The sequence below is a fragment of the Salvelinus fontinalis genome, chromosome 10, assembly GCF_029448725.1.
Source record: "Salvelinus fontinalis isolate EN_2023a chromosome 10, ASM2944872v1, whole genome shotgun sequence".
Classification (NCBI taxonomy): Eukaryota; Metazoa; Chordata; class Actinopteri; order Salmoniformes; family Salmonidae; genus Salvelinus; species Salvelinus fontinalis.
In genome coordinates this window covers 27,814,288-27,835,342 of record NC_074674.1, presented here as the reverse complement: position 1 = coordinate 27,835,342, position 21,055 = coordinate 27,814,288, and the positions used below count along the sequence as shown (strand labels likewise).

The window sequence follows — 21,055 nt, the reverse complement described above, 5'->3', positions numbered from 1 at the left end:
GCATGCTGACACTTAATATATTCCCTCACTCCCTTTTCATTCACTCTGTGCACGCTCGTTCTTACACGTACATCTCCCCAGAATTCTGTTTTGTATATGAAAACATGCCAATTCTTCATTTACCTGGCAAATATACACTGAGCCTTTTTCAAAAATGTTTTGAGATATGAATAAAATGTGAAAGCTATGAAAATAACTCAATTGTATTATTGAACATTGTATAGTTGCATTGTATATTTGTACATTTAATAATAACCAAACTGAACCTAATTGTAGTGTACCTGAACATTTCTCTGACTGTATCTTATCTGAGAAAGGATACTTGTTACTCCTTCCAGAGAGGCTCCAGCTACGGCTCCTTGATAACTGCCCATGGAAAATATCAGCTATTTGCTAAAACAGGCTATTTTAAGGTAAGGCTTTCTGAGTTCTGATGTTTTCAACTCCTGCGCACTCCTTGACACCCACACATGTGCATGCTCACAGAGGAGATGGATAGGAGAGTGGGCGAGCTCCGCAGAGCTCAGCTCAGATGGCTGGTTTTAATGTGAGACACAGAATGTGGTTCACATCCCACCTCGCAGTCTGGACACCGCTAGCAACTTGTTGTTGTTAATGTCTCTGTTTAACGAGTCTATTGAGAGGGTGGAGGAACATAATATAAATGTCAGGCCTTGAATGTTGATACGTGGTTGTTAGCTACATGTAACAATTTAGTTTGTTCTTCTATTCAACCATATAGGATTATATCCTTATGATAAAGTATCCAAAGTTTGTGTGTTTTTCTCACTTTTTCTAGTTAGAATTCACACCTTGGATTTGATGGTACTTTCTCTGTAGATTGACTTATCTTTACATATCAAGGTGACAGATATAACTCTCCATCTCAGTAGCATAGAACAGATGTTAAATATACCTGGCATATATACCATACACTATTATATCTACACTATAGTCCACCTATTGTCCCGTGTGTTTTCCCCTTTACCTTTCAAGAATTCTGTGAATAATATGTGTAGATATGTTCCCATTTATATTTGTCCTTTTCATTCTTCCCAATGAATGGATGCCTGTCTGTCACACAGATCCCATAGATGGTCACATTTAGGTCTCTCCTATTGAATTGTCACAGTCATAGTTTCCCAAACTCGGTCCTGGGGCCTCGCAAGGGTGCCATTTTGTTTTTGCCCTAGCACTACACAGCTGATTCAAATAATCAAAGTTTGATGATGAGTTGGTTCTTTGCATCAGCTGTGTAGTGCTAGGGCAAAAACCAAAACGTGCACCCAGGGGGGTGACCCAGGACTGAGTTTGGGAAACCCTGCTAAAGAACATATCTCTATAGTCACAGTACACTACACAGTAGTCTGTTGCTCAACCTGCAGTATAAGGTTTTTAATCTTCATCTCTTTATCTCTTTGACACAGGGCAACCTGGTGGCCATCAAACATGTGAACAAGAAGAGGATCGAGCTGACCAGACAAGTGCTGTTCGAGCTCAAACATGTAAGTCCAGACCAGTACCCAATGTTTTACTGTGTATGTCTGCTGTTATTACTTAAAGTTATTGTCATAAAGTCTGGTGGGTTGTTTAACTCCTTACTGCCTCACTGCAGAGGGGTATCCATTCCTGAAGCGTTTGTTAAGATTAGTCCAGCGAGTGGTCTTTTCCCTCTTATACGTCATTGATGATTTAGTGTTATTGGCTGCTATAGAGACCACTCACCTGATTTCCCCAGGTTTAAACCAGTCACCAATGAAAGGACTTGGGTCTAAACTAGTAAACAGTCTGATCCTCCTGGACTAGAGTTGAATGTTCCTTTACTAGGGCCCTGCCTCATGTTGTTTTAGGCAAGCATGCCTCTGTTTATGACCCCTCTGCAGCAGCAGTATTAGAATGAGGCTCTCCCACTGAGGTGGTAAAACGAGTGTGGACATTGGGGGGGTGTGTACTGAATCATTACCAGGTTGTTCAAAGGAGGGCCTCTTTCACGCCGCTACAGGAGATGTCTTATTACTGAACCTGTGCTGCTGCTGTTAAAGATTCAGATCCTCAAACATCCTCCAACATCAGCTGCAACAGCTGTGGATGAAGAAAATTGTCTCCATTTTGGGAATGACATTTTATGAGACGGTGACAGAGAAATGTGAGAAAAAAAGAAGAAAAAAGAATACATCCGACTTGAAACACGATGTGGGAAAGACAAAACATTGCTGAAACCTATTAGTTTGAAGCTAATGAAAAGCCAGACGTTAGTCAGTGCTATTATCGGATCTCTGGGTCTGTATCAATTGAGTTATCATCTGTGCCATGGATAAGGCTCTGGGCAGCCTAGCCCCCACCCCCCTCGCTCTCTCGCTCTGAACTGTGGCCCAGTGGATGTGAAGGCCCTGGATGCCTCTACTCAGCGATGGCGGGTGGGCGGCGCACTCAAGAGAGACACCAGTCTGAGTTGGCTGCTCATCAGACGCCCCAGGGGCCTGATCGGCTGTCAGTTCACCGCTCATGAAAGAGCCAACCAGATGAGGGAGAGAGGGGCCTGCCAATGGAAACTTAACCGTTTGTCTTCGAGTATCTCCTCCCCCTCTTCTCTCCTATCCTCCCTTAGCTAGTGTTCCGCAGGGGAAATTATATAGGCCAAAGGGTATGCTAACTTCTCCTGAGCTGTGAAACAGGAGCAACTGACTCCCTGGTTTTGGTGTTTTAGCAGCTGTCACTCACCTCTGTTAGTGAATCGGCCCCAAACCAAAACACACTGTACAGGTTATTCTCACTGTTTTTGGAAGGTTCACGCTGCTCAGAGATATTATGTACATCCTCCCTGCCAGGGCATGGATATATTGAAACAGAGAGGATGTGTGGACTGGATTCAATTTCGCTCTGTTGTTTATACATACACATCATATGGAACTTTTAAATACAGAGCACGCAACGCTTTCCGATGTGACAAGCCCAAACATCATTTATAGGATTTTGTTTTGTATGTTTTTATTTGACATGATTCATTTTTGGATGAGATCCCAGGTTGTAAAAAGAGGACATGGAATTAATGATAATTTTCCATGTAGTGCCTTTTACACGTTTGACTGCTATGCACTCATATTATAGCCAGTACCTCCTTTCAACACCTCTGCATTTTTTCACATGCTGTAAATTCCCACAACACTGCCTCATTCATAACCTCCCGGCCCAATTTATTCACATGCACGTGTCAACTGGATGGCCAATGAGGGAATGCTATACTCAACGTGTAGAAAGACACTGTACCAAAACCTGCACGCTGTAAATTGACTATTCTGATGAGGTGCTTTTTTTGGTTGCTTTTCTAGAAAGGAAAATCCATATCTATTGCCATATAATCTTGAGAGAGAGAATGCTATACTGATTTGAATGTCAATGTGTTTGTTTACAGATGAGAGATGTGCAGTTCAATCATTTAACCAGATTCATTGGTGCCTGCATTGACCCTCCCAACATCTGCATCGTGACTGAATATTGTCCCAGAGGTAGTCTTCAGGTAAGACCTCACAATCATTCCGTTTAATGGAATTTCAATTATGTTGGCATGTTTTGCCAAGTATAGTCACTTGGACCGACTATAATATTGAAATGACCATTCGGTGTGGTCTTGCTAATTTTATTTTTCATTCATATTCTTTCTGTATAAATGTATGGTTTAAGATGCCTTGAGAGATATTTGGAAACGAACTCTTGGCTTTCAAGTTTAGTTTGAAATGCCAGCCTGATGCACTGCCAAAATGGAAGAATGTGAAGCTATGGGAAACTTTTAATAATGGAGCTTATCTTTATTTAACTAGGCAAGTCAGTTAAGAGCACATTCTTATTTACAATGACAGCCTAGCAACAGTGGGTTAACTGCTTTGTTCAGGGTCAGAACGACAGACTTTTACCTTGTCAGCTCGAGTATTCGATCTAGCAACGTTTCGGTTACTGGCCCAACGCTCTAACCACTAGGCTACCCGCCGCACTTATCATGTGAAGACACTTCAAACTGACTGTTACTGTAAAACTGTGTTGCTGTTTAAAAGATGGATACGTTATGTGAAACAGGGAGATGTCAGATGAATTAGAGCGATGTCATGATTAGAGATGTCAGCTGAAAATTGTAATTCTACTTTCAGGACATTTTGGAGAATGAGAGCATCAATCTGGACTGGATGTTCCGCTATTCACTCATCAACGACATAGTCAAGGTATGTGTCATGTTAGACAGCAGCCAACAATACATGTACTATGATTGTAACTGCAGTTGGGTTGCTTTGAGGTCAGATGTGTACCTTATTAGGGCGACACACAATTGGCCCAGCGTCGTCCGGGTTAGGGGAGGGTTTGACCGGGGTAGGCTATCACTGTAAATAAGAATTTGTTCTTAACTGACTTGCCTAATTAAATGAAGGTTAAATAAAAAAAAATGTCATGAAATATTAGAGAGAGTAGGCATTGATGTAGCACATGTGGATGTGTGAAACTTACTTCTCAGTGTGAAGTATCCCCACTTACACCAGCGAATAGCAAGCTTTTTGCGTGGCGCCGACTGGTAACGCGTTTCGACTGGTAACTCGTCATGAGCTGAATCAGGAGGTGTTGCTCGCTAATCAAGCAGCGTGATGCCCTTTACATTGGCATCACACTTAGTATGACCGAAAACTTCACTCTGGTCTCATAGACTAGACGTAACATAGTAAATGTAAATCCGGGACACTCAAATTAGTATGACATGTTATGTTTGGTGTGGTTACATAAAACAGAAAGTTACTTAAGGCAAAAACCAGCCGTGGCTTGGCGTATAACACGAACGTCTAGCCACCTTAACATTTTAGGTAATTAGTAACTTTGCAACTATTTAATACTTTCTAGCTACTTTAACATGTTAGCTAACCCTTCCTCTAACCTTAATACTGCAGTGGGCTAAAACAGGGTCACACAGAATGTTTCTTGGTAGTCTTAAACAAATCTACTTTGAAACAAAAGTATACACCTCACACACATGGTTATGGGCTTAAAAAGAAGAAGATGCCTGTATCATGTCAGATATAGAGTTGAAATGTATTACATTTAGAATTTTCATCCCAATATTACACTTTATATACAGGACCAGTCAAATGTTTGGACACCTACTGATTCAAGGGTTTTTCTTTATTTTTACTATTTTCTACATTGAAGAAGTGTAGTGAATACATCAAAACTGTTAAATAACACATATGGAATCATGCAGTAACCACAAGTGTTAAACAACTCAAAATATAGTTTATATTTGAGTTTCTTGATGACAACTTTGCACACTCTTGGCATTCTCTCAACCAACTTCATGAGGTAGTCACCTGGAATGCATTTCAATTAACAGGTCTGCCTTGTTAAAAGTACATTTGTGGAATTGAGATGGTTTGGGATGAGTTGGACCGCAGAGTGAAGGAAAAGCAGCCAACAAGAGCTCCGCGTATATGGGAATTCCTTCAAGACTGTTGGCAAAGCATTCCTCATGAAGCTGGTTGAGAGAATGCCGGGTGTGCAAAGCTCTCAAGGCAAAAGGTGGCTACTTTGAAAAATCTAAAATATATTTAGATTTGTTTTTAACACTCTTTTTTTTTGTTACTACATGATTCCATATGTGTTATTTTATAGTTTTGATGTCTTCACTATTATTCTACAATGTAGAAAAGTGTAAAAAATTAAGAAAAACCCTTGAATGAGTAGGTGTATCCATACTTTTGACTGGTACTGTACATCACAGAAGACTGAAATATAATAAACCCGTTCTACAAAGAAACACCGGAGTTTTGGCGGCTTTTCAAAATTATGTTGAGTAATTATGGAATTCTTAACATTTAACATTCCACCCATGAGGCCACTAGCTCGTTTGACTGCAGGAAAGGACTACCCCTTTAACCCAACTCTTAACCCTAACTCCTTACCCCTAGCCTTGCTAACGTCACCCACCTAGCTAGCGTTAGCCACATAGCTAGCGTTAGCCACCTACCTAATATAAGCCACAAAAAATTGGAATTCGTAACATATTATACGTATTGTAAATGTAACATATTGTACGAATTGCAATTTGTAACATATCATATGACTTGTAATTCATAAAATCATATGTAATGTAACATTTCATGCTAAATATAGGGAAACAGATTTACATTTACTATGTTACATCTACCACTGAGTCCAGGTTGAAAACTTGGAAAACAACATAATGACAATCTCACTACAAAATTCCTTCCTCTTAATCAAATGTAATCATCCATGTATTTTCAATAATTATTTTTAGCCTGCTCTAACAAAAGGGCTTTTTTATGTGGATCATGGAGGAAATTAACCAAATTGCTGTTAAAATAACAGTACGTCAAGCTATCAAGAACAGGGACTTTCTAACAAGCAAAAGGCACTATAAGCCACATTCTGACATACGCTCCTACAAATATTAGACGTATACATGACACTGCACTATCTTTTTGTGTCCCCGTAGGAATTAGATTTCCCATGTGAAATGTACTACTTGAAACACTTGGCTCCATGCAGAATTTTCATCACATTTCCATTTTGATCAAACTCAAAACACATTATTTCCACATGATCAGATGTGTATGTTTTCATGTATGCTATACTGTAGGATATTTGTTTTTGAACGGTCAATTTAATGCTTGCTCTGTCAGGGAATGAACTATCTGCACAACAGCTACATCGGCTCCCATGGAAATCTGAAGTCATCTAATTGTGTGGTGGACAGTCGATTTGTGTTGAAAATTACGGATTACGGCCTGGCCAGTTTCCGTTCATCGTGTGAAAATGACGACTCGCACGCACTCTATGCAAGTAGGTCAACATTGTCAGCAGAGGTGATCACTTTGCCTCTTCACCAATGGAAGAAAACAAAATGGAGGATTGGATCAAGGAGAAGATGCTCAGTGGTTAATGTGAGTTTGTTGTGTTTCTAGAGAAGCTGTGGACAGCCCCTGAGTTGTTGATATACGACAGACACCCTCCACAGGGCACCCAGAAAGGAGACGTGTACAGCTTTGGCATCATACTCCAGGAGATAGCCCTGAGGAATGGACCCTTCTATGTGGACGGCATGGATCTGAGCCCTAAAGGTAAAACGAATTATGCTAATAAATGCAGGTTGGCATTTATTGAAATGACTCATGTACTGTAGGCAGCTCTGCAGAGTGGTCACAAACTGGCACGGCCACAAAGTCATGAAATCTGATTTTAAACCTAACCTTAACCACTCTGCTAACCCTAATGCCTAACCCTTACCGTGAATTAAGACCAAAAAGTCTAACTTTTTCGCCCCATTTCCTCCTTCATGCACATTCCCTAATGCATTAAGAAAATCATCTTCAGGGTTGGACCACTCCAGTCCTTGGCTCAAAGGCTGCAGTACTGCTGGTTTCAGTTCTCCCTAGGACTTTATGGATCGATCAATTTCACAGAGACTGCAGTGCGCGCGCACACACACACACACACACTAACACTCCCCTATCTTGACTACTGCAGAGATAGTGCAGAAGGTGCGTAACGGCCAGAAGCCTTACTTCCGGCCCACCACAGACAACAGCTGCCACTGTGAGGAGCTGACCATCCTGATGGACAGCTGCTGGGCCGAGGACCCCTTCGAGCGGCCCGACTTTAGCCACATCAAGATCTACATCACCAAACTCAACAAGTGAGCACTGATCACCACCATGCCCCAAAATGGCTGCCTAGCTCCTCCATGTAGATCATATTTTCTTTGGATTTATTTTTATCAAGATATTTGAAAAGGAGAATGGAGGAAATAATTGAAAGAAGTTGATATTATCAAGAGATGCTAGAAAAGGGATTAGCATTAATACAAATAAGATGAAAGAAAGTGGTGCTGCATATCACACACAAATCATTTCAGATCAGAGCGATAGGAAGTTTTCACCCTCCACAAGTGTAGAGTTTATATTTATCTTGTTGTTCTTCTGGCCTACCCTATGCATTATTCAGATGCATATTTTGGTTTCTGTGTGCGTGCGTGTTCCCTTGAGCTGGGCAGACCTGTCACAGAAGGAGAAATATGTGATCTACCTGCTGATCAAAATTCAGAAAACATTGAAGATGTGGAGTGACCTCTGCAACCAAGAAAACCAAGTACTTTATGAGCTGTGGGAGAAAATCAGACCCTGGTGTTTGTTTTGTCACCGGATCAAGCTTTCAGGGCCATACTCCTTTTCCCTACAACACCCCCACTATCAGATGTGTCCCCTTGCTGCAGAACTGTTTTCATGTCATTCAACGCTTCTGTATTTCTTACAAGTACAAAGGCTGTTTTTGTTTTGGCAAGGTAGACGTACTCCGTTTGAATTCTGACAGTTGTGACAGGGAGATCACAACACAGGTTGTGGTTCATTATATTGACTGTCGGCTTGGCCGTGTGGCTCAAAGCAGGGCTCTGGATCTGTCTGTCTGTCACGTTAACATATAGCCACTGGCACCGCTAGCCTCTGATACTTCTGGCCTGAGGTGAGAGAGACATGATTGATACCTCTCAGAAGCACTTCATTTCATTCCGTAAATATATTTTATTGACGTATTGGCTGATGGCGTGTTATTTCTTTCTGGCTGAAGGACCCAAGAACAAACAGGGTCTTTAATAATCAGTGTCGTAAACGATCTGATGTACCCCACATAAGGGGCTCTCACTTTGTGGATTACAAATGGCTGAAATGACTTCTCTGTAAGTGACCTTGATTACTATGATTATCATTCGGCTGGGTAAAGAATGTGAAATCGCTCTTCTCCTATGGATCCTCAGTCCTCAGTGACAGTCCTTATGATTCAGGGCTGGGGCCAGTCTATAGTGTACTTTAAGAGAGTAAGCTGTGTATCCTTCACATGATTACCCCTGATGCACTGCTATTTACCACCGTCTGTATTTGTCTTGATTTATCGTTGTGTTCTTCTACATGTGGGTGTATGATCTATGACCCATTAGAGATGTGGGAAAGATTCCAAACACTGAGTGTACAGTACTGTACAGCTACAGTATAGCCCTGAATGACTCAACCACTGTGCTGTATAGACAAAGGGTCTGAAAGTACAACCATGAAGTCACTTTTAAAATACTCATTGAATAGACCATATTAGGTGATGTTAACGGAATGGAAAGATTTTTCATTTAGAATATCAACAAATGAATGGGTATGTCATCTTTCTGTCTGTTTGTGTCACAGGGAGGGCAGTACCAGCATTCTGAACAACCTGCTGTCCAGGATGGAGCAGTACGCCAACAACCTGGAGAACCTGGTAGAGGAACGAACGCAAGCCTACCTGGAGGAGAAGAGAAAAGCCGAAAATCTACTTTACCAGATCTTGCCACAGTCAGAACAATTATTATTTGGATTCTCCTCGTTCTCCTCGCACTATTATGTTTATACGTCTGAACTTCTGATTATCAAACAGAGAAAATTAGACTATTTTCTGTGTTGTGCCGTTCCACCTATTCATTGTTTAAATTCCACGGCGTGGAAGAATGCATCAGCTTTCTCTTCTATCTCACACTTTTAAAAAAAATATACACATTTACAGTTATGTAAGCAGAGAGGAGATGAAAGAGCAAGGCAAGATGGGAGCTGACAAGTAAACTTCTCATTAACCAGAACTAGGAGGAGAAATGTGATAGGGGGGTTAAGCACCTCTGATAACACGAAAGCAGCAAATGACAAGCCATGCCCTCAGTCTATTTAAGCTGTCTGTCTCAGTGGTGTAGTCACACTCATTTACCATCCCATTGTCTGCCCAAATGTCTCCCCCCAACTTTAAGCCCTTTTGACAGAGAAAAGGGCCTGAGAAAACGGAGAGATACCTTCTCTCACTGCAGAATTCAGCCTATTTGACCAGAGTCCTGGGTTAACCTAGCTACTAGTGCTACGCTGTGCCTCTGGCTCTTTAATGTAATTACTGTGATTTAAAATATTAATGAAAAGGAAGTGATACTGTTAGGATCTGCTTATACTATAACTTTCCTTATTCATTGTGGACCGTAGCTGCCAAGCTTACTGTCACTTTTGATTCATAGGTCTGTATTAGCATTTTGCTCTGCATTAGCATTTCGCTCTGCATTGTTTTACTAAATTTGTGTTCTCTTATCCACAGCTCAGTAGCAGAGCAGCTAAAGCGAGGGGAGACGGTCCAAGCAGAGGCATTTGACAGTGTGACAATCTACTTCAGTGACATTGTGGGCTTCACATCAATGTCAGCTGAGAGTACACCACTGCAGGTAAACAACTGTCAGTAGAGATATCCACTACTAACCAACATCACCTTACACAATGGCATTCAAACTTTCTTATCGGGAACCTCATTTTTTTATATTCTTTTTGCTATAATTTTTTGGGACCCCACCCCAAATCGAAATACTCAACAAAATTTACATCAAAAAATGACCTTTAATTCATTGCATTTTCTTCTCTCTTATCCAAATTAAGAGAACCAATAAATACATTTACTTATTTGTTTATCTTTCATATATATATATATATATATGTATGTGTGTGTGTGTGTGTGTGTGTATTATTTGTTTTTTAAATGTGTCGACTCCGACTTTGAATACCGTATGTATGACCAGTTAGTTTTGCTAAGTAAAATGCACTCAATATTTATTGAGTCAAAGTATTAATTCACCGTGGGAAATTAGACTTCCTGTATGGGTGGCGTTTATGTTTATTTTTATTGAACCAGGCAAGTCAGTTAAGAACAAATTCTTATTTACAATCACGACCTACCCCGGCCAAACCGGACGACGCTGGGCCAATTGTGCGCCGCCCTATGGGACTCTCAATCACGGCCGGTTGTGATACAGCCTGGAATCGAACCAGGGTCTTTAGTGATGCCTCTAGCACTGAGATGCAGTGCCTTAGACTGCTGCGCTACTCGGGAGGATAAGAATGTTGTAACCGAAAGGTCGCTGGTTCTAATCCCGAGCCGAGAAGGTGAAGAAATAAAGTTGATGTGCCCTTGAGCAAGGCATTTAACCCTAACTGCTCCTCTAAGTCGCTTTGGATAAAAGTGTCTGCTAAATGACTACAATGTCAACGCTCTCCCAAGACACTCAGAGGTAGCTGACATGAAAGTTTGAAAATATGCTGATCCAACAGCTCATTATAAGAGAATGTGAAGAGGAGCTTCTTTGTCACTTACGTAACCTCACAGAGCCTATTAGAGCACCTACCGTATGTCTCCTAGTTATAAAGCATTCCCACACTGAGGCCACAACTCAAAATAGTACTGAGAGCTGAGAGAGTACTGAGAGCTGAGAGCGTATTGACGCATTGTTGAGTCATTGGGTGCTATAGCTGCAATGGAATTTCTTTCTCAGATGAAGAAGATTTCAAGACCACTCATATCATTGAGAGACTCCCTTCAACAGGGTCTAAATGTACTGTATGAGGATGAAAGGCCGATGGGATGGTTGTAATGGTCTCTGGTTTTAAGTGCAGTGCCCCAACATGTTATTTTTTTCTCCAAACATTTTGGTCATTCAGATCTCTGAAATGTATCCAGAGGAACCAGGTTTTTTTCTTGATGCAACTTGTGCCAGGAATTAAGATGGTGTTACTGCAGTGTTTCTTCTAAAGTTGTGAAGATACTTTACAGCAGCGATTCTACACTGGTGTGTTGCGGGAGGCTTTGAGTGGCTCGCGGGTGTCAGAGTAAAAAAAACATCAAAATAATTTTAAAAATAATGCATTCTGAATTGAAGCAACGTAAACCAAGTAGAAAGTGTGTAGAAATGATGAGGTTACATTTTAAAATAATTTGATTTGCGTGAAAAAAGTATTCAATCACAATATTTTCAATATAGTGCTGTTAGCAGTACTATTTTGGGGTCTCAAGCCAGTGAGTTTATTAACATTCTTTATCATGAATATGGGCAAAATTGTATTATTGACAATAAAAGAGGTGGGAATGTTGTTCCCTTGTCGTCATGTAATTGCTACATTTACTATCTGTATAGCATAAAAATTAGTTTTCCAGATTGTATTTTGGTGAATATTGTGTAGCAACTGAGACAACCTGGTTCAATTTGGGTTCCGAGGCAAAACCAGTTGAGAACCACTGTTTTTTTACCCAGACTGATCAATTCTATACATCCAGCAGAAAGCTACTTACAAGAACAATCATACATCTTACCTTTCAGCAAATGTTCATATAGCCCAGAGCTAAGAATCCAACCACTAGCTTTTAGTGGCAGTGTAATACAGTATATTGAATCAGTTATTCTACGCACTTGATTTTCAGGTCACAGATCTATTTAATTAAGACTACAGAATGCAGAGTATTCTTTAACATTAGTGTGGCTTTGAGGTCCAGGTATCTCATCTACCATTTAGTGCTCTATTTAGTTGTCACGTTCCTGACCTGTTTTCTGTTAATTTTGTATGTGTTTAGTTGGTCAGGGAGTGAGTTGGGGTGGGCATTCTATGTTTTGTGTTTGTATGTTTAGGTCAGGTGTAATTAGCCTTATATGGTTCTCAATCAGGGACAAGTGTTTGACGTTTCCTCTGATTGAGAACCATATAAAGGTAGGCTGTTCACACTGTTTGTTTGTGGGTGATTATCTTCCGTGTGTGTATATGTTGCACCATACGGGACTGTTTCGGTTTGTTCGTTCGCTTGATGTAGTCTGTTCCTGTTCGTGAGTTCTTCGTGTTATATGTAAGTTCTTAGTTCAGGTCTGTCTACGTTCGTTTTGTTATTTTGGTAATCATTTCAAGTGTTTTCGGTTTTCGTCTTTTCTTTAATAAAATCATTATGTCAAATTATCACGCTGCGCTTTGGTCCAATCCCTACTCCTCCTCTTCATCCGAAGCGGAGGAGGACAGCCGTTACATTAGTTAACATACAGTACCAGTCAAATGTTTGGACACACCTACTCATTCATGGGTTTTTCTTTATTTATACTATTTTCTACATTGTAGAATAATAGTGAGGATATCAAAACTATGAAATAACACATGGAATCATGTAGTAACCAAAGAAGTGTTAAACAAAACATATTTTAGATTCTTCAAAGTAGACAGCCTTTGACAGCTTTGCACACTCTTGGTATTCTCTCAACCTGCTTCACCTGGAATGCTTTTCCAACAGTCTTGAAGGAGTTCCCACATATGCTGAGCACTTGTTGGCTGCTTTTCCTTCAATCTCTGGTCTAAATCATCTCAAACCATCTCAATTGGGTTGATGTCGGGTGATTGTGGAGGCCAGGTCATCTGATGCAGCACTACATCACTTTCCTTCTTGGACAAATAGCCCTTACACAGCCTGGAGGGGTGTTGGGTCCTTTTCCTGTTGAAAAACAAATGATAGTCACACTAAGCACAAACCAGATGGGATGGCGTATCGCTGCAGAATGCTGTGGTAGCCATGCTGGTTAACTGTGCCTTGAATTCTACATAAATCACAGACCGTGTCACCAGCAAAGCACCATCACACCATCTCCTCCATGCTTCATGCAGAGGTAATACGTTCACCTACTCTGTGTTTCACAAAGACACAGCGGTTGGAACCAAAAATCTCAAATGGAATGAAAAATGTCCATTGCTCGTGTTTCTTGGCCCAAGCCACCTTCTTCTTATTGGTGTCTTTTAGTAGTGGTTTCTTTGCAGCAATTTGACCATGAAGGCCTAATTTTCACACAGTCTCCTCTGAACAGTTGATGTTGAGATGTCTGTTACTTGAACTCTGTGAAGCATTTATTTGGACTGCAATTTCTGAGGCTGGTAACTGTAATGAACTTATCCTCTGCAGCAGAGGTAACTCTGGGTCTTCCTTTTCTGTGGCGGTCTTCATGAGAGCCAGTTTCATCATAGCCCTTGATGGTTTTTGCGACTGCACTTGAAGAAACATTTTCCGGATTGACTGACCTTCATGTCTTTAAAGTAATGTCGGACTGTCGTTTCTCGGTGCTTGTTTGAGCTGTTCTTGCCATAATATGGACTTGGTATTTTACCAAATAGGGCTATCCTATATATACAGTGAGGGAAAAAAGTATTTGATCCCCTGCTGATTTTGTACATTTGCCCACTGACAAAGAAATGATCAGTCTATAATTTTAATGGTAGGTTTATTTGAACAGTGAGAGACAGAATAACAACAAAAAAATGCAGAAAAACGCATGTCAAAAATTTTATAAATTGATTTGCATTTTAATGAGGACAAGGTTGTTTAAGTAAGAGAAACCACTCCACTGCCCCTTGTGGCCCCTACTGCTGGTCAGGTGTATTTATTTGCAGGATCGGTATGATGTGCAATTAATAGATTGTTTTAATGTGAAATGAATATGGTTGATTTTTAAGGTTAGGGAGAAGAGCATTGAATAGTGCCACTTATTAGGATGTCAATATAAATGAATGTATTTATGATTGTTTGTAATTTTGTCTTCTCTTTTAATCGTGTTATTGTTTTTACCATCAAAGACCACTTTGGAAATAAGTGTTTTAATTCATACTTTGATATCCTCTGGGTCCACATTGTTGTAAATATCTGTGGCTCAAAATAAATTACATTAAATTCAAGAAGGTGGTTGCTTTTGAAGATTCTCAAATGTTAAATATGTTTTGATTTGTTTAACACTTATCTGGTTACTACATGATTCCATATGTGTTATTTTATAGTTTTGATGTCTTCACTATTATTCTACAATGTAGAAAATGGTAATAAAAAATGTAATAATAATATTGAATGGGTAGGTGTCTATACCTTTGACTGGTACTGTATATAAATAAATATTAGATTAAGTCGAAATGGTTTAACAAATAATGATAAGCCCGTCTGAAACTTCAACTACAGATAACAAACAGATCACTGAACATTTCGAATCCCACGTACCTTCTCCACTATGCAATCTGGTTTCCGAGCAGGTCATGAATGCACCTCAGCCACGCTCAAGGTCCTAAACGATATCATAGCCGCCATCGATAAAAGACAATACTGTGCAGCCGTCTTCATCGATCTGGACAATGCTTTCGACTCTGTCGATCACCGCATTTTTATCGGCAGAATCAACAGCCTTGGTTTCTCAAATGACTGCCTCGCCTGGTTCACCAACTACTTCTCAGATAGAGTTCAATGTGTCAAATCAGAGGGCCTGTTGTTCGAACCTCTGGCAGTCTCTATGGGGGTGCCACAGGGTTCAATTCTTGGGCCGACTCTTTTCTCTGTATACATCAATGATGTCGCTCTTGCCGCTGGTGATTCTCTGATCCACCTCTACGCAGACGACACCATTCTGTATACTTCTGGCCCTTCCTTGGACACTGTGTTAACAAACCTCCAGACGAGCTTCAATGCCATACAACGCTCCTTCCGTGGCCTCCAACTGCTCTTAAATGCAAGTAAAACTAAATGCATGCTCTTCAACCGATCGCTGCCCGCCCGTCTAACATCACTACGGTTCTGACTTAGAATATGTGGAGAACTACAAATACCGAGGTGTCTGGTTAGACTGTAAACTCTCCTTCCAGACTCACATTAAGCATCTCCAATCCAAAATTAAATCTACAATCGGTTTCCTATTCCGCATCAGGATCCTTCACTCATACCCTCGTAAAACTGACTATCCAACTGATCCTTGACTTCGGCGATGTAATTTACAAAATAGCCTCCAACACTACTCAGCAAATTGGATGCAGTCTATCACAGTGCCATCCATTTTGTCACCAAAGCCCCATATACTACCCACCACTGCGACCTGTATGCTCGCTTTATATTCGTCGCCAAACCCACTGGCTCCAGGTCATCTATAAGTCATTGCTAGGTAAAGCCCCGCCTTATCTCAGCTCACTGGTCACCATAGCAGCACACGCTCTAGCAGGTATATTTCACTGGTCATCCCCAAAGCCAACTCCTCCTTTGGCCACCTTTCCTTCCAGTTCTCTGCTGCCAATAACTGGAACGAGAGCAGCTTACCGATCATTGCACCTGTTCACAGCCCATCTGCAAATAGCCCACCCAACTACCTCATCCCCATATTGTTATTTTTTTTTTGTTCCTTTGCACCCCAGTATCTCTACTTGCACATTCATCTTCTGCACTATCTATCACTCCAGTGTTTAGTTGTCTAAATGGTAATTATTTTGCCACTATGTCCTATTTATTGCCTTACCTCCCTAATCTTACTACATTTGCACACACTGAATATAGATTTTTCTATTGTGTTATTGACTGTACGTTTGTTTATCCCATGTGTAACTCTGTGTTGTTTGTCGCACTGCTTTGCTTTATCTATGCCAGGTCGCAGTTGTAAATGAGAACTTGTTCTCATCTGGCCTACCTGGTTAAATAAAGGTGAAATAAAATAATGTATAAACTAGCACTGAAATAGTTCTCTGAACCCCATTTCTCTCTCCATGAGCACACTGAATCTCCTAACTAATAGCTACTCAGGGGCATTACAATAGTCAAACAGTCACTTGACGAATGAGAACATGAAACACTTCATATCTCTTTTTGAATAAACAGCTGATATTTTACGTAATTATTTATCTTAAAATTCTGAATCCTTTTTTTGAAAATGTGTCCCCAGTATTTAGTCCGCCGTGGCATTGTTTTACTCATGCAAATGCATTTCTCAGTAATCTGAGGTTCTGGGAACTGGCCCAAGGCGGGGGAACAGACAGACATATTTTCATCTGACTGGGGGAACCATTGGGAGTTCATGCAGAAACACATCTCAGTCAATCACAGGGGCAAACCAAATGGAACATGCCTCATGAACGCACAAAGTGGAATTTACTATCTTTGGACACTTTCTTTGAAATTGCTTCGTTTCACAATAGTTTACCACTAGCTAAATAAGTATTTCTGAAATAGAGACTGAGGGAGCAGAAGAGTAATGGTAATATGCTTTTAGTGGTGGTGTTTCCGATCGTTTTAACCGTGAACAATTGTTTCTAGTTTACCTGAGGACTGTACCTAAAGTATTTTTAAATTCTCCGTAGGTTGTGACGGTGCTGAATGATCTTTACACTTGCTTTGATGCCATCATCGATAATTTTGATGTGTACAAGGTAAGTCAGAGTAATCATGTTTTTTTGTTATTTTCAACCAGTGATATAATCACCTGTTTTACCTGCTGACATGTTGTCATGTATATCTCAGGTGGAGACCATTGGTGATGCGTACATGGTGGTGTCAGGGCTTCCGGTAAGGAATGGTAAACTCCACGCAAGAGAGATCGCTGGGATGTCCTTAGCCTTACTAGAACAGGTGAAAACATTCAAGATTCGACACAGACCCCAAGACCAGTTACGGCTAAGGATAGGAATCCACACAGGTACCATTTCACATGTAGTTTGGAATGATTGTTAAAATGTTTTATGCTTATATACTGTTGGAAGCTGGCAGTTTAAAAAAAAGTTTGTGTCCAGGTGAATTAATCCGTGTCTTTGGGCATTGCCCAATCCTACTCCCTATCCTTTGCTTCTACATAATTAACGCCTAAAAAACTTGAATAAATCATATAAAACTTCAATCTTTCAATACCTCCTAAATGTTACATGATCTGCCCTAGCCATTGTCAGTATATTTAATTCTATGACAAATAGCTTAACTATGTTATGACACACTATTTATTATATTGTAAATCAGGTAAGGGCAACTTTGATGGGGGTGGGGGCCACAAAAAAACGGTACTCATGAGGTGCCGCAGTGCCTCATGGGTTTTAAAGTACATTTCCTGCAATTCTACTTGTTTTGCCATTGGATGTGGAGAAGATTTTGCAATTTTCTAACTCATTTCATGCAATTCTACACATTTTGCCATGGAGCGGAGAGAAAAAATTTGCAGTTTCACAGCTAATTTCCTGCAATTCTACACATTTTGCCATAGGGTGGAGGAAAATGTTTGCAGTTTTTAATATGATAACTGACTACAAGTTTAGATAGCTGGCCGCTAGACTAACTTACCAATAAAACATTTTTTGCTGATACGGGCTAACTATGTGATCGCTGATGCACAACCAAGTTTTGAAATTGCACATTCTATCATTCTAACTCTCAACAGTAAGTTGAGACCCCTATTGAGTAAAAAATGTTTAAATGATGAAACTTTTTATTTTTATCACTGTTGCAAATAGTCGACTAGCCAAGAACTCATCTGTGATTCAATTGCCCCCTTATGTGTCCTGCCTATTCCTGCTTCATGAGCGCATGGGGCTTTTGCTCAGTCATTTATATAAACTGTTGTGAATGGTTATGACCGTTGATTACAATATATAGGTTTCAGGACATACTATATTTCAGTTAAGAAATCTCTGGCAATTTCTCCAGTATTGACAATATTTGAACAAGTACAGGCAGTATTGCACGCTCAGGCGGATCAGGTCAAGCTTTTCGGGGGGGGGGGTTGGTTGGCGATAGTTCTCGGACATTATCTCATGCAGGCAGAATGTACAGTATACTCTTATTCAAACACTTGATATGAACATCACTGATAGGTCTTTCAACAGTCTGCGTGGTAGGTGCGCAATCTCATTTTTTTGCATGCGTTGTTTGAGTTCAATCTAATCTTTCATGCTTTTAAGTACACTTAACTTATCATGTGAGGTTCTGGTAATGAAAGAAATGCTACTTTATCTAAATGATGGTTTTCCATGGAGTATATTTCCAGCATAATTCACTGCCTTTCTTCTGTTCAGGACCTGTCTGTGCTGGGGTGGTGGGTCTGAAAATGCCCAGATATTGTTTATTTGGAGATACTGTCAACACAGCGTCTCGGATGGAATCGAATGGAGAGGGTGAGTGTCACATTCGGATCTCTGTTGTTCTATTTTAGTGGCTGTCAGCGCTTTTTAAATAAATAAATATTCGAACCAAATGCTGCTGTAAGGAACAATGGTCACATTCTAGAATTCAATTGGGGAAAAATAAATATTTCAGTTGACACACACTGACTACTAAGTACTCATTATTTGTTATTTATGTGGTATTTGCTCGGATTTGGATTTTGTGGTTGTTCGTCCAGAGTATCCCCTGTTGTATTGGTCTCATGCAATGGTGTTTGTGAAAGACTGGTTCCCCGTCATTATTTGTCTTAACTAAATCTGACTGATATCTTGTGTCTGAGAGTCCATGACCATCCAATTATACAAATTGTGGACTAGCTCTTGGCACATATTTCCCTGTCAGAAACGTAAACGTCAAGGGATGCATAAAGTAGACAGGGAATGGGATATTTATAGTCACAAAGCAACAGACAGGATGGAGGTTGTCATCGTAGTTTAAGAGTGATTATCTGGACTGGTATTACTGGCAGCTGTTCTTAACTGGTGTGGTGATAGTGGGACCACTGGTGTTGTGCCAGGCAGGAGGTTTTGTGAGAGACTCATCACATTATTGATTAACCCACTCCCTTCCTGCTCATTTCCTGCTTTGTGCTTTCACGTCCATTGATAAATAGTTAATAACACTTATACCCATGTCACATCCGTAGTGATAAAACTGTATACCATCACATATCCTATAGTGGTAGGAATCACCTCTGGGACTGCACTGTCAAGTTGTTTCTAGGCACTATATCCACAGCACCAGGAAGGATTTCACTGTTCATTTCTACTTTTGACCACCTAACGTAGACAGATCTACTTGGTTAACGTACAGTATGCGTGTGTATTATAATTGTTATTGTCTGCCCCAGTGCATATGGCAGAGGATAAATGCTTGTATGTAATGCAACTGGGTGTCACTCCCTGCAAAACACTCACTGTGATGTGTCTCTTGTCCCATTGATGTGTTTCACAGCCTTGAGGATCCACCTCTCTTCAGCCACCAAAGAAGTGCTGGATGAGTTTGGCTATTTTGATCTCCAGTTAAGAGGGGACGTAGAAATGAAGGTGAGGCCACAATGAGTAATGAATGTGTTGTCAGCATTATCTTTAACGGCTTCATGTATTCAGTATTGTTTGATAGACGAAGGAATATGAAAGAATGGTAAATGTGTTCTTGTGATTCCCATCCTGTTTATTCTCTTGGTGGAGGAATGCATTGCATGTCAGTAGATGTGGAGCTCTGGGCCTCTCAGATTACGAGTGTCGTGAAGAAAAGATGTCCGTGCTCTCCTGTCAAAATGAAAGAGAACCATAATATCTGGTTATGTGGAGTAGTATACTCTCTATGTCAGATGAGTTCTAACAGGACCTGCAAATGTCAGGGTCACCCTTTAAGGAAGAGAAGCCCTTTTGTGTAGCCATCACTCCCACTCGTCTCCATTGATGACACCTATTGATTTCTGTGTTTTTCCAGGGCAAAGGAAAAATGAGAACCTATTGGCTTCAGGGGGAGAAGACAGACGTGTACGTTATTTGAGAGGCGCTACTGTACTCACATTGGAGCCAACCACAGAGGAGGCTACACAGTGGCACAGCCAGCCACTGCTTTATTTGTTTTAGAATAAGTCCTAAAGGGGATACCCTCCTAAAGTATGAAAAGAAGGGATGTTTAATGGTATGTTTAATACCTGTGTACGGTAACTGCAAAAAGTTGTAAAGATGTTTTGTATGAAGAATCTTTCTGTCTTGAGAGTGAGTACTTTTCGATGATGATGAATTAATATTTTTTTGTGCTTTATATCAAGATTTGTATAATGTGTTTGGAAGTCAATGATGTATTAATAGTTCCATACAGCGTTCATAACAGATAGGCACAGTGTAATGATCAATGTCAATGCAGAGGTTAGAGTTCCACAGTGATGTCATACAGTACAAGATGATATATGTATATATGTACATCCAAGATATTGTAAGATATTTTGTTCAATAAACGGAGTAAAATACAACAAATCATTGTTCAGAGAATATTATTTATGGTTTAACATAGTGTGTTTTCATAGTCCTGTGTGGGTCTGTGCACTGCACTGTTAATGTCCTTTTGATCAAAACATTTCATGATTTAGTATTGTTTACAAAACAATAACACTTTGAAGTGTCATGATTGACGGTATAAGGGGGACATTCCTTGTAGCCAGCTAATTACTTATTTCTGGCTGTACGTCAGAACTTTTAGAACTGGG

At 40.3% G+C, this 21,055-nt stretch overlaps 1 protein-coding gene across 1 annotated transcript in view; it reads left to right on the top strand.

The window, feature by feature from the left end:
* The window catches only part of LOC129863906 (atrial natriuretic peptide receptor 2-like), a 45,949-nt gene extending 25,124 nt beyond the window's left edge, over positions 1 to 20,825 (top strand). Inside the window, exons 9-22 of the mRNA XM_055936309.1 lie at positions 339 to 413; positions 1,428 to 1,505; positions 3,413 to 3,517; positions 4,143 to 4,214; positions 6,675 to 6,834; positions 6,957 to 7,112; positions 7,519 to 7,687; positions 9,222 to 9,368; positions 10,144 to 10,267; positions 16,989 to 17,057; positions 17,149 to 17,323; positions 18,687 to 18,785; positions 19,789 to 19,880; positions 20,290 to 20,825. Of these exons, the coding sequence (XP_055792284.1) occupies positions 339 to 413; positions 1,428 to 1,505; positions 3,413 to 3,517; positions 4,143 to 4,214; positions 6,675 to 6,834; positions 6,957 to 7,112; positions 7,519 to 7,687; positions 9,222 to 9,368; positions 10,144 to 10,267; positions 16,989 to 17,057; positions 17,149 to 17,323; positions 18,687 to 18,785; positions 19,789 to 19,880; positions 20,290 to 20,352 (1,584 nt within the window). The 3' untranslated portion in view covers positions 20,353 to 20,825. The remainder of the gene's footprint in view (positions 1 to 338; positions 414 to 1,427; positions 1,506 to 3,412; positions 3,518 to 4,142; positions 4,215 to 6,674; positions 6,835 to 6,956; positions 7,113 to 7,518; positions 7,688 to 9,221; positions 9,369 to 10,143; positions 10,268 to 16,988; positions 17,058 to 17,148; positions 17,324 to 18,686; positions 18,786 to 19,788; positions 19,881 to 20,289) is intronic.
* Positions 20,826 to 21,055: the final 230 nt, after the last annotated feature.